General features: G+C 44.2%; 3 protein-coding genes across 3 annotated transcripts in view; 1 reads left to right on the forward strand and 2 right to left on the reverse strand.

The window, feature by feature from the left end:
- The window catches only part of nup133 (nucleoporin 133), a 426,297-nt gene that overhangs the window by 277,834 nt on the left and 135,089 nt on the right, over nt 1–13,374 (forward strand). The window lies entirely within an intron of this gene.
- Nucleotides 1,398–7,188, reverse strand: fam161a (FAM161 centrosomal protein A). Its single transcript, XM_073471462.1, has 7 exons — nt 7,033–7,188; nt 4,761–5,029; nt 3,441–4,655; nt 2,941–3,108; nt 2,763–2,862; nt 2,474–2,613; nt 1,398–1,683 (listed from the first exon to the last, which is right to left on the reverse strand). Exons 1-7 carry the CDS (start codon nt 7,186–7,188, stop codon nt 1,398–1,400), a joined length of 2,334 nt encoding a protein of 777 aa, XP_073327563.1.
- Nucleotides 8,304–13,364, reverse strand: cct4 (chaperonin containing TCP1, subunit 4 (delta)). The gene is made up of 13 exons (XM_073466773.1): nt 13,077–13,364; nt 12,222–12,274; nt 12,033–12,122; nt 11,792–11,900; nt 11,194–11,458; nt 10,926–11,058; nt 10,602–10,741; nt 10,202–10,298; nt 9,937–10,047; nt 9,670–9,800; nt 9,055–9,289; nt 8,579–8,692; nt 8,304–8,470 (listed from the first exon to the last, which is right to left on the reverse strand). Exons 1-13 carry the CDS (start codon nt 13,192–13,194, stop codon nt 8,456–8,458), a joined length of 1,611 nt encoding a protein of 536 aa, XP_073322874.1. The 5' UTR covers nt 13,195–13,364; the 3' UTR covers nt 8,304–8,455.

The raw sequence follows: 13,374 nt of genomic DNA on the forward strand, positions 1-13,374 counted from the left end.
AGGCCCTGTACACACGTACACAAGTATTTCTTAAAACAAAGTTTTTTCTATGCGTTTTGGCTAATCGTACACATGTAAACTGCGTTTCAGGTCTCTGAAAACTGAGCGTTTGGAAAACTCCTGCCAGGGTGAAGATATTCAGAAACGCTGTTTTCAGTGTTTATCTGTAGACAGTTCCTGTCTACAGATAATTTGTTCCTTTGTGTCCGGGGATGTCTCAGAACAGAACTGCTCAAGGAAAAGATTTGATTGGCAAGACTCCCAGTCCACATTTTCTTGGATTTTGTTCACTTTATATTTAAGTGTGACACTGAGGATTAACTCCACCTCAGTGTCAGTCCACACATATGATTCTCCCCTGCAAGGCGCCATTCATGTTCTGCCTTTTCTGGGAATGATTTCAGGCTTCTGATTGCCCAAGCCTGCGTTCTCATGTGGATAGATTTCAGAATATTTTTTAAAACCAGAGGAAAAAAATTTGTTTTTTAAAAAATACCTGTGTACGTGTGGACTAGGCCTGAGTGTATGTGTCCCAAAACCAATAACTGAAAGCCATAAACATTACAGAAACATTATTAAAGCTGGATTGTGCCCGTATGACAACAAAAGAGCTTAGTGTTTCTTTTTTCTCATAACTGTCAGATTATAGAAATTAGGCCTTTTAATGGAAGACATTTTTTGTCACAGTTGGAAAAGCAGAGCTGTAAATAATAAAATTAATGATGACCTAATTCCATCTAATTCCATTCAGCTGCTTTCCTTTCAAAGTTCTGCAGCATGTCCCAAATCCATTCAAGACACTAAAATTAATCACGTTTGATTTTTTCGCATGTTGATTATTTTGAATAGTAACTGCTAAACAGTATATAAGGAAAGTTAATATGGATTTAATCCTGCATAAAATTAGTATGTAGGATGAATTTGGGACACACCATTGCTGTGATGGCTCACCGGGAACCCCTAATTATTAGTAATACCTGCGCCTTTCCTACTATGACAAGTCAAAGTATGCACTATTCAAAATGGACTATGGCTGCACAATATAGCAAAAAAAGTGGTACTTACAAGTGCATCATTTTGCTGGAAATCCCACAATGCAGTGCTACGTATTTGACAAATGTGCAAATCACAGTTATGCAAAATTACATCTGTGTCCAAAACTTAAATTAACGGCTCACTATGGAGTAACAGAATGAGTGGGAACAGAGATCAAGTTAACAAGGAAGTGATTTCAGACACAATCTCTTCACAAACTTTCCATTTTTATGTGCACAATATGTACAATAAAATATAACATCTTCTTCTTCAGTGTTCCTCTTCACCTCATGTGTTCAGTTTTCTCCATCAGAGTTTTTGGACAATGCTCCAGGCCACTTACATCATCACATCTGATGACATCACTCCCCTGCTTCCTGCTGTCTGGTGTCAGCATCGTGCTCGCTGTCATCTGAGTACTGCTCATGATCGTCTGAGTAGTGGTAACTTTCGTCTGAACCGTGCCGATCGTCTCCGTTATCATCCTGATCTGACTGATGACTGCTGTCGTCGTCTCCATCGTGGTGGTTTGATGACGCCTCGTCGGTACCTCCTTCTCTCTCGTATGGATCTACTTCCATGTCTTCCTCATCCAGGAAGACCTTTCTGTAGTGGACAGCTTCATATCCCATGTCTGGCTCTTGCTCACTAACACACATAAGAACACAATCAGCTTCTGATCAGAGAGTCAAATGTACGATCAGGCCTTAAATACAGTATGTCTGTATTCATATTCATAGTAATCAAGCACACACCTTTCTATACATAGTTCTTGTCAAAATAGCGTAAACAAGCTTTACAGACAACCAACAAAACAAAAAAACTAATTCTAAGTAGTTCTGGTATGAAGAGCAACTCTACTTACTTCAAGAGATCAACACATTGGAACTTAAAGGTGCAATATGTAAGAATTTAAGTTTAAAACATTAAAAAATTAACCAAAATTATCAACAGAATGGGAAGAAATAACAGTTTTGACAATATCTCAAAGACATTTATGTGTTGTCTTGCAGAAGTTATTCTTTTTTTTGCAGCCACTCCGAGCACTCGAGTTAAAAATCTTTTCAGAACGGCTCTGGTGACGTCACCGTGGCTCCTTTTCTTTTTACCTGGCCTTGGCGACAATATTCACCATATATTTGTCTCTTATGGATCGTGTCATGCACCCACATCCTCCTCGCTGATGTCCCGTTGTCAAATAAGGGTTACGGTTAGTGTTACAGCAGCGTTTTTTCTCTCAGTGCACAAACGCTTCATCTCAGCACTCCTGAGTCCAAAACAAGCGTTGTGGACATGGGCCGTAAGCTAATAGGAACTTGACATTCATTACTGGCTTTACACTAAATCTTTACATCATTGTTGACATTTTATTGACCTGCAACCCTTCCCAGATGTTTCATCTCACCATACTTTGAGTGTAGTGACATCACAGTTTTACCTCTGTTTGCTGTCACTGGACGGAGAAGCTTTGCGTGCAGATCCAGATTTGGCCGCCTTGCTGCTGATAAACTCGTCTGTCAGATCACACCCATGCAGGGCGTCTGTGTAGCGCTTCTCTGCTGCCTGCTTGGCATTCCTCTGCAGAGAGTTAGTGTCAACAATAATATGTCAACCAAAGCTAAAACAACACACCTACATTGTTAGATTTCGTCCGTCTGTGATACTCGTGAATCCCTAACACTTGTGGTAATAAAATGCTGCACTCTGAGGTTAAGGTTGATGCTCACCTGTGCAACCTGCTCCAACAGCAGCGGCCTCCCCTTCACCCTCTGCTGCATCTCTTTAATCTCCTGCTGGTACTCCTTCCTGCGCTGGATCTCTTGTTTCCTGCAGAGAACACAGACTTATGGGTCATCCCACTCCATTCAACATGCTCATGCTGCAGTCATGTTGTTGTCAGGCTACCTGAATTCTTTGAGTTTGGTGTGTTGCATCTGTGAGAGAGCCAGGTGGGGGTCGTTGGCCTGGGCACGTTTGGACACCACCCTCTGCAGCTTCTTCTCCCTCTGCTTCTGCCTTTCCTTCCACCGCTCCTCCTCATCCTCGGCCCTCTTCCTCTGCTCCAGCGCCTTTCTACTCAGGGAGACAATCTGGTCACAGATGCAGGGAGGTTTGGATGGGATGGGGACTTCAGGAGAGCGGGGGCAGATAATTGTGGATGGGTGCAACAATCAGCTAGGGGGTGTAGAAACTGTTTTGGAGGGTGGTGTTGGGCTGTACACACACTGCAGGGATGTTGGGAAAAGGAGTTCCACAATAATTCAGCCTTTGAGGATTTCAAACACAGACGGCAACTGCTGAGGACTCAGCAGTCTACAGTTGCTGTCTACACAGGACAAGTGCGTTCTGAGGCTGTCTCTATCTCAACTAAAATGGTGGAAGCCTTTGGAGTGCTGAGATGGTACCTCACGGCCTCGTGGCGCTTTTTGGTGGCATCTGTGACTTTGGCAGGCAGGAGCTCCAGGCTGCCAGAGAGGGACGAACAGAGACTTGAGTTCGGTGTCCGAGATGGCCCAGAGCTGATGTAGGGCCAACGCAGCATCCGAGGGCTGCTCTGCTCCTTCTCGATGTCGGCCAGGATGCGTTCACGGTGCGAAGAGATCTGTGAGGTCTTAAGTTGAAAGGGTTCACATGCAGTTGTGGGCTTCACATCTTTGTGCTTCTCCAGGTGTTTCTTGAAGCGTCGATAACTGGCGTCAAAGTCAGGTACCTCTTTGTTGATGTGGGGCTTGTGGGAGAAGTCACCTCCGGCTGCAGCGCTGCCATCTTTGGTCTTCTTGCGTTCGCTGAGTCTTCGTGCGAGCATGCTGGGAGGCATCGATGCGCTGTGGAGCATCTCCTGAGCTCTCATCTGTATCTTGATAGAGCGATACAGCTGCTCCTCCTTCATCTGCTCCCCTGACGCTGCTGCGTACACAGCCTTGGGCACAGGCTTGGCCTTGAAGGGCTTGACTCTCTCCTGGTCGGAAGGTTGCAGGTGACTCTGCTGTTTCTGCTCTTTCTTCAGTCGCTCCCTCTCCAGGAAGCTGAAGGGCTTCTGGGTGGTTCGAAGACGCAGATCCTCTCGCTCTCTCATTCTTCGCTGTCGCTCCTCGTTCCGTTCCTGCAGCTCTTCATAAAGCGGGAGGTGAACATGAGCTGGTACTGGGCTGGCACGGAACTTCCTCTGGCACTCTGTCAGTTCTTCCAGCTGCCGCCGCAGATCTGTGTTCTCCAGTTCGATCTCTGAACGCGTCTTTATTCCACGCTTTCGTCTCTCGTCCTCACGCAGCATCATCTGGAAAGGTTTGGGAACAGTCACTCTGTGTTTCCAGTGCTCCTGCTCTCCATCTTTATCCCTTCGCCTCTTCTTCTTTTCCATTCGTCTCTTCGGGTCTACCGGCAGGCTGTTCAACGAGGAAGACAACAGCCGACGATGGTGAGGGGACATCTTAAAGTCTCGCCACATGTTCTTGATGTGTTCTTTTGGAGAAAAAAGCAGGCCTTTCTCCACATCACTACTGGCAGCTTCATCATCGTCTGAGGAGTCTGACTGTCTGGAGCCTCTCCTGAGTTCAACAGCAGAGTGCGACTTCCTCAAACGGCGTGAAGCTGCGGGGCTGCTGTTTGACCACAGTAGCCTAAGAAAAAAGGACATCAATGACTGTTGATATGACAAAGCACTGAACACTAAAGAAATACTGACCATTACTCAAACTCCCTGACATAATCTTGACTCCACCCACCTGTGTCCTGTCTCCAGGGTCGCTATGTCCAGAGGCTCCATGGACTTGAGCTGCAGCTTTCTTCGGTACATGCTCTCCAGCTCAGCCATGGTGCGGAGGTGGGCCTTCTTCAGCTCCTCCAGCTTGCAGTAGTACTCCTCGTTGGAGAAGAAGATTCCCGTCAGGTCGAGGTGTTCTGCTGCTGCTCTGTGGTCGGTCATCATGAGAGGGCCGCCCTTCCCCAGACACTCCTCATCACAGAAGTCAGAGCCCGAGTCCTCATACTCCAGCTGAAACGGTCGACAGTCGCGTAAAGCTCATGTGTCAATCAGTGCTCATTTTCATTTATTCATTCATCTAAAACTTAAAGGAAAAATTCACCCAAAAATGAAAATTCAGTCAATATCCAGTCCACAAAACTGCGTGTCGAGGGAGTAATAAATCTGTGATCTTGGAGCTTCCAGAGAAGAAACATTTAATGTTCATTCAGTTGTTTTCCTACATTTTAAATCAAGTCTCCAGCTGCTTCAGGTGTTCAGCAGAATGCTGCAACTCTGTTTTACTGTGAAGCTCCAGAAATGTTTTGTGGACTACAAAACTTCACCTGACTTTACATCAACATGAGGGAGGAGATGAGGACTGAATTTACATTTTTTGAGTGAATTTTCAGCAATTTACTGCAACAGTGGACTTCTGACAAGTTTGGCCTTATCAGCAAAACAACAGGATATAATTTAACTTGAGGTGAAATAAATAAAGACCAATACCTGTTTCTTTTTCCAACATCAATATATATATCGGATGAAACACACACATTTTTGCCTCAAATGTGGTCATCAAAAACTTAACAATAAACTCTATTATCCAGAAATTACACCATTGCTCTGCAACAGTTAACTTTACTTTCAATTGAATAAATATAAAATACCCAAAGCAGCTATGTCTGCATTATAATCTCCAAAAAATAAGTTTTCAGCCACACCAATACCAACAATCTGTCATAAGCCAATATCGTTCAGTTATATCGGCAGACCAATATATCGGCCAGGCTCTAAAAATGCAGCCTAACATGTTTGTTTTGAAGCCGTGAGATGGTTTTATTTTATCCTGGCTGCAGGACATTGTTTTAACCACCAGGCCTCCTGGAGCAGAGCCGCCCTGCTCAGTGACACTCAGGCTCCTCCAGGGCTAAGCTTATTATCCTGCTGCAGCAGCGACGGGGGCCATATGGTGGAGCACAAAGGGCAGCTTACCACGAAAAGAGCTCAACCGACACACACACCCAGCATCAGATGTCTGGCTCTACGGCTGCTCGGATCATCATGAGGTGTCATGATCGTCTCTGAAATGGGACTACTGCTCCAGGATCCTGTGAGGGACGTCAGCAGTGTTGTTGTCCAAATGGACAATTAAGCGTTTGGGATTAAAAACTGAACGTCGTCGTCTGGTAATCTAGCCAAGACGGAAGTCCAAAAATAGTCTGGTCAACAAATTATACAGGTCAAATCCCCTCACCACACAGACCGACCTGAAACTGTCAACAACCTGTTAACAGTTCATGATCAGAGATTGTGTCTGTTCCACTTGAAAAACTAAGTAACTGGTATAATTTAAACATTTACAGCTCTATTAAATCAGGATTGTTATATGGAGGGGAAAAACACATTAATCCAAATTGTGTAGTATTGTGATTTAACCAATTTAGGATAATCAGGTGTAAAGTGAAGCGTAACACCCATTTAAACTCATTTTTTCCTCTTGATGATTAAAAGTCACTGGTTATGATTTATTTGAAAGCATCAGTGAGGTGATAGAAAGGTGAAATTAAAGGTAAATTTACCTCAATACTTGTGTTTCCTCTGGTATTTGAAGGGATAATTCTAGTTTTACTACAAATTAAAATGTTTTTCTTGCATTTCCATCCAGGTACATGGGACCTAAATACAGTAATAGACTTACTTTAGAAGACAATGAGATTTATTAGCTTAATTTAAGTTGACGTTTCCTTGACTAGCATTAGTGCTAATTCCCTTACTGTAAGAGCCCAGTGGGGATTTTCTTTTATTGTTTAAATGACTGGAACAATTTAAATAGTTTGTTTTCATGATGTCTGTGACCTAAAACTCTTATTTTGAAGCTAAGCTAACACGTTTTTAATCAGAACTCAGGGCTAATTTGCATCAGTAAAATGAGTCTTCAGTCATTTTTCACAGTGTTTTAAACTAAAATGTAATGTTATAACAGCTTTATCTTAGTTAGCTTGTCACAATAATGTGTTTTTTATTGTCTTTACCTCCTTCTCGTAGTCCCGGTTGTCCATCTGACCCGCAGCCGTGTACGGCAGGACTCTCTCCCGCTCGTAGGAGGCTAACGGGGCTTTGGTGTGCGGGTCAACCGGCGCTTTTAAACACGAAGTGACCATAACGTTCGTCCGGTGGGAGTTCGCCATGTTCTCCTGAGATTTCTTCCAGTTTTGAAGTTAGTTAAAGTGATTAAATCAGGTATTTTGTGATCGGTCGGCAGAGTTCAGGAGGAGTCGCTGTCCGCGTGCTGAAAACTGAGCCGGTATCCAGGCAGCAGGTGGGCTCCTTAGCAACGGAGCGGAGCTTGGTTGGGAAGGAAGTGACGTAGGGGGCAGGAAGTAAAAAAAAAAGACGCGGGCGCCATACAAAATAAAAGCGTTATATATTGATTAAAATATTAAAATCTCTATATATTCATAATTTCATTGTATTCTCTGCAATGACAACACAGGCTTTCTATTCTATTCTTAAAAAAATAAGTTAATTATTAATTAATTAAGTCTTTGTTTACTCACTCTCAGCTATTATAGAGGCAAAATGAGGCATTTATTGGCTGAACTCTGGTCAGTCACATATGGACGTATGGACTAAAATGAGGAGGAAACAGGAATCTGTCAATACAATTCTCATAACTGCGAAAGAAAACCAAAACAACTTATATATATATATATTTAACAATTCTTAGCTGTACTGTAGATCCCCAAAATATACAGATTTGGAAAATTTTCTATCATTTTGCTGGAACACAATGAAATACAAACTGATATACCGAACGATGAAGTGACCTGACCGCTAATAGGGCGGTGATTCATCTTATTATTTAATGTATTTATTTCTTTATTTCTCCTTCTTCTCTGGGGTCTGTGATAATATTCCCAGTCACACCTAAAGCAATGCATTCTTAAAAAAATATATATTATTCTTAATTATACTCTTGAATGTTTAGGTTTGCTGCTTATGCCAATAAACTGTAATGCCATGATTATACTGCTCTGTTTGCAAATTTATTCCAACAAACATTATGCATTATATCCTGGTGAACAGCCTAAAAGCTCAGAGAAATACTAGGTTTATTTTCTTTCAGTAAAAGGAAAATTAACCTGCATGGAAAATGTATGTAGAACTATTTTTCAGATCTTACTAATCCCTTTCTACAGACAAAAACGAGGCACATTTGTGTAAATCTAAACTTTAACATGCAAACATTTTAATGGTCCAACCCAAAGTGGAAAAAAAGAAATCACACAGTCAACAGCTGGAGTGTGAACAAAAAAAAACGAGCCTTTTTTATTAAATTATGCAACGTAACAACTACAGCAGACATCTGAACAGACTGACGTCGACAGAGTCCTCTGATCCCTCGCAGTACGAGCAGGCTGAGTGGACAGAACTCACTGGACAGACTCAGATCGCTTATCGGGTGTTCACCTGCAACAAGACAACAGAATTACACCTCAGACACATGTAATACAACACACTCAGATTTAGCAGAAACATGACGAGACTGAATTCACGGTTTGGGACGGTGAGTCTTACCACGTCGTCGATCTTCAGGATGCTGCGGACCGTCTCTGTGGCCAGGGTCAGTGCACTGATGGAAACCAGCAAAGGCTGCACAACGAGCTCCTCCAGGATGTTGGAGATTCCTCCCTGTCACACACAGACACAGTAAACCAGTCAGTCAAACCAGTCTTAAAAATTGGGGGTTGTGTGATGCAGTCAGTTAATGCTGCAGGATCATTGCATGTAATTTACCTTTGGTGAGGTAATATAGCAATATCACTGCTGTATTACCATTTCATATAGCCCTGCTTACCCGAGCTTTAATTATAATCCCTATTAATTGTTAAATTGTTTGGTCTGGGAAATGTTTATATAAAAATATAAACATCTGATAAACCCTTTCACTGAAAAACAACTAGAGAGTTTTTATTTTATTTTTAATAACATAAATAACTTAAGCGACTGATCAACTTCCTGAACATCACCATGTAATAAGAGGGAGCGCAGACCTTGCGGACGTTGATGCCGGCCATCTTGTCTCCCTGAGCGTGCCTGTTGCGGAGCTCCGTCACAGTGGAGATTGGGTTCAGGCCGGCGTTCTCAGCCAGCGTCGAGGGGATCACCTCAAGGGAGTCGCTGTACGCACGCACGCAGTACGCCTCCATGCCGCCCAGAGTGCGCGAGTACTCGGCCAGACGCACGGCCAGCTCGATCTCTGGAGCGCCACCACCGGCAATCAGAGCCCTGAGGGGAGGAGGAGGAGAAACAAGATGAAGAGAGGTCGATACAATGTCACAGTGTACGCACAAGGACATTGTACATGTTCTGAAAAGTAGTCAAAATCATTTCCTAGTATTCCTGGGCTATGTTATCTATGTATGAACGCTCCCCGGCCAAGTTGCTGAGACAACCAGGAGTGGAGAGCTTTCAAACATTACTGTTCCTCAGTCTGTTACGCTCCTGCAGGATGGACATATGCAGGAGCGCCTTTGTCAGAGGTTATCTGTGTCTGTGCTCTCAGACAGTTTATCTGCTATCAGAATCAGCAGCGATGAATGTGTCTGTCTCTTTCTGTCCCTTTAGTGAAGACGTTTCAGTCGTGTTTGTGAAATGGACCCACTGACCTCTTCTTGACCAGGCAGCGGATGACACACAGCGCATCGTGGATGGAGCGCTCTGCCTCCTCGATCACCAGCTTGTTGGAGCCACGAACCACGATGCTCACCGTCTTCCCGGGGCTGGCGCAGCCCGTGATCTGCACGGAGCGACACAAAACATTTACTGGAAGCTTCACAACAGTGTCAGGACATCCTCACAATGGAGAGGTTTGTCTCCTCTTTTATTTTCCTTTCTTCAGCTGTAATGTACTTTATGTGATGTGTGATGCGGACCTTGACCAGCTTGCCGGAGCCGTCCAGGCTGACTTCCTCTGCCAGCTCCGCTGTTCCGAGCATCTCTGGAGTGAAGTGGTCAATATGGGCGATGGGCTTGGTACCAAGAGTCTGAATGGGAGAGAAGAGTTGTGAGAACAGGTGTATTTGCTAAGTTATAATATATACGGGCAGTGACGTTCATAATGAGTGATGTTGAGAGACAAACAGAACAAAAGAACAATGGAGATGCTGACAACAAAAAGGTTGTTCTGATGATGCTCACCTTGCAGATGAACTCGATGTCCTCTCTCTCGATCTCCTTCACCACCATGATCTTCATTTTGTTGAGGAAGTGCAGGGCGAGGTCGCTCAGAGCGTCCCTGTCACAGGACAGTTTGTCGTTAGTATCAAACATGTTACCGTCCACATCCAGACAAGACACGGGGCTCTTCTCATTTCTACATTTTGTGCCTCCTCATCTCCTCTCTCCGCCGTCCTCCGACATTTCTCTTTTGATATTACTTATGTCACCTTATGCCACATTGTAAATCAAATTAAAAGTCATCGTCTGCTCTGTTCGCATCTCAGGTAGGAGGGACAAAGACGCAAGGAAAGTTATCAAGGATGTACAAACTGAGAAATGAGAAGAGGGGATGGACATCATGTTAGCTGTGCTCACGTACCTTAGGATGGACTTCTGGATGAGCAGCACGTTGCAGCCAGCCTTCTTAATCTGTTTCACCATGTTGAGGATGTAGGCACGCTCCTCCCGCAGCACGCGGTCCATCTGGGCGTAGTCTGACACAACGATCTGGTTGTCCATCTGCACGCCAAAGACAAACACAGCAAGTCAGGAAGGAAAAGGACCATGACAGAAGTTTTTAAAAAGAACCATCACTGGGAAAACGTCTTTAATTAAGTCTTATGAAGATATATTTTTTGGGATGGTTTGAAAATTCCTGCAAAAAACAGCTGCAGTCTTTACTCTGATTTATCAGGTGACTCACGTCAGTTTTGGGTGGAGACAGGCAGAACTGGATCAGACCGATCTTGGCCTTCTCCACACGTGTTACACTGCTGTTGGCCACCCTCTGGTTCAGCACCAGGCCCTCCACCATCTCACAGTCATCAATGGTCCCTCTGATGTAACACAAGGAGGGAAGATCCAGATAGAAACTTTGATTAACAGCAGGAGTGGATCGAAAACTCTTATAAAAGGTTCATGAAACACAAAGGAACATAGAAAAGGATCAACTAACATAATCTCACACTCACCCGAGTTTCTTGATGATTTTGATGTCATGCAGGTCGACACCGGTGGCGGTGGCCGGGTCAATGACACGCATGACGGCGTCCACGCTCATGGGCGCCAGCAGGCTGGAATACTGCGACACAACCTTGGAGCACAGCGACGTGGTGGCGCTGTTGAGCAGCGTCTCGCGGTCGCTCAGCTGCACTGGGCGGCTCATAGCCGTCAGCACCTCCACACCCTTCTCCACGGCCTTCTGGAAGGACTCCGAGATGATGGTGGGGTGGATGCCTGATCGATGGGACAACGTGTAAACATTATTGTTTTAACTATTCAACAATAGATTAGTTCATCTGCAATAGATCTGATTTCTGTCGTGAACATACATTTTAATTAAGCTGAATGTCAAACATTCTCAACGTGAAGATTTGTTGACTTTAAATTTTCTATCATTTCTAAAATAAGAGCCACTGATTTAAAAAACTCACGTTTATTTTTTCAGACACGGTGATGTGCTGCTCTAATTAAATTACCACAAAGTAAATGTGGCAGAACAGGATAAGCAGTGGGAGCTGCATCCATTTATTTGAATCTTGTGTCTTTTCTGTCGCCTGCAGCTCTCACCTTTCTGCAGCAGCCTGTAGCAGGCGTCCAGCAGCGCCCCAGCAATCACAACCACAGAGGTGGTGCCGTCTCCGGCCTCAATGTCCTGGGCTTTGGATAGTTCCACCAGCTGAAACCAGGTTAGAACTAATTAAATACCAATGAGTTGTACTGCAACTCATCCATGGCAGAAATTAAGTTAAGGTTCATGTTTTGGATGCAGAACAATCAACACAATCAGGCAGCATCTGTAGGAACGTACCATTTTGGCTGCAGGGTGGAGCACCTGCATCTGCTTCAGGATGGTGGCGCCGTCGTTGGTAATGGTCACGTCGCCTTTCTCATCCTGGATCTGAAACAAACGATAGAACAGGACCTGCTTTAGAAACCTGGGTACGTAACAGAATCAAGGTGAAGTCAGCCTGTAATCAAGATCAAATCTGTTACTGACCATCTTGTCCATGCCTTTGGGCCCCAGGCTGGTTCTGACGGCATCTGCAACAGCTGTCAAACAAGCAGGTGATGTGTCAGTACGGTGACAAGGACCAACTCAACATCCATGTTTTCATGAGCAGGAAGGACCATTTTAATATTCAAGTTGTTTCCACTGCTACAAACAAAACAACACATCTCTTAATATTAATGTGGTCTTGTTCTTGTTTGCATACATTGCAGGATAATAAGATGGACAAATGGCATAAATTATTCATAAGTAGACGGGTCACAAAAAAGGAAATCAAGATGGTTTCCACATTCAAATCAAAGTTATATCTGACACTAGTACTACAGAACTGCACACTAGTCCAGCTTTTATTGTACCCATCTTAGCCTCTGGCCATATATAGTAAGCAACACTTGGGTCCACTGAGCTAGCTTAATGCCGACATTGTGTCGAGTCATGAGCATCTTGCAGGAAGAGAACAACGCACCAAACTCCGTGTTTTACATCGCACTTTTGGGAATGACTGCCTCATGCTACCCGCTACTTTAAGCTAACAATGACATAAGCTTTAACGGAAGAAACCCAAATTTGAAGTTGTATCTGGTGCAGTCATACATGCCGAATAAAGAAGGGGATTATTCTGAATCAACAAATCGCTCTTAACTTTTGAATCCCTCATGTGCTTTTTATCACGGAATGAGACTGTTAAAATGGCACTTTATTGAATTAGATTTCGGACGAGGTAGAGGCTAGTGACTGAATAACGGTGCCCAGCCCAGCCCAGAACTATTAAAACTGAAGGTGAGCTTTTGGACCAGATACCAGCCGTTTCACACAGTTTATCTCTTTTAGCTTTTAGCCTACCTTTGGCCGCAGAGATGTTACTGAACCGAATCTGGGCCGGCTTGTCGCGGTCCTGATACGCCCCTCCTTTGTGTTTGCCCATGTTTGAGGCGTTCATTGTCGCTCTCACTTCGGGCATCTTGATTTTATAATCGATGGAAAATGTTAAAAGAAGTCTTCAGAAGGGGACTGGTGCGCCCCGGGGCTGAAACAGCGCGATTCGGCTTCGGATGGACTCAGATTAAGGTATCTCCAGCCGGTCCCAGTCAGAACCTTCTAGAGCCACCGGCTGCTGCGCAGAGAAGAAGGACCCGGCTGT

Source organism: Pagrus major, chromosome 1 (genome assembly GCF_040436345.1).
Source record: "Pagrus major chromosome 1, Pma_NU_1.0".
NCBI classification, from domain to species: Eukaryota; Metazoa; Chordata; class Actinopteri; order Spariformes; family Sparidae; genus Pagrus; species Pagrus major.

Coding starts and splice junctions, on each gene's coding strand:
- cct4 (XM_073466773.1), bottom strand. CDS start 13,194: ATGCCCGAAGTGAGAGCGACAATGAACGCCTCAAACATGGGCAAACAC. Junction 10,048..10,201: donor ACATCGAGTTCATCTGCAAG/GTGAGCATCATC, acceptor TCTCCCATTCAG/ACTCTTGGTACCAAGCCCAT. Junction 8,693..9,054: donor CCGGCATCAACGTCCGCAAG/GTCTGCGCTCCC, acceptor TGTGTGTGACAG/GGAGGAATCTCCAACATCCT.
- fam161a (XM_073471462.1), bottom strand. CDS start 7,188: ATGGCGAACTCCCACCGGACGAACGTTATGGTCACTTCGTGTTTAAAA. Junction 5,030..7,032: donor ACCGGGACTACGAGAAGGAG/GTAAAGACAATA, acceptor CGACCGTTTCAG/CTGGAGTATGAGGACTCGGG. Junction 2,863..2,940: donor ACCAAACTCAAAGAATTCAG/GTAGCCTGACAA, acceptor TGTTCTCTGCAG/GAAACAAGAGATCCAGCGCA.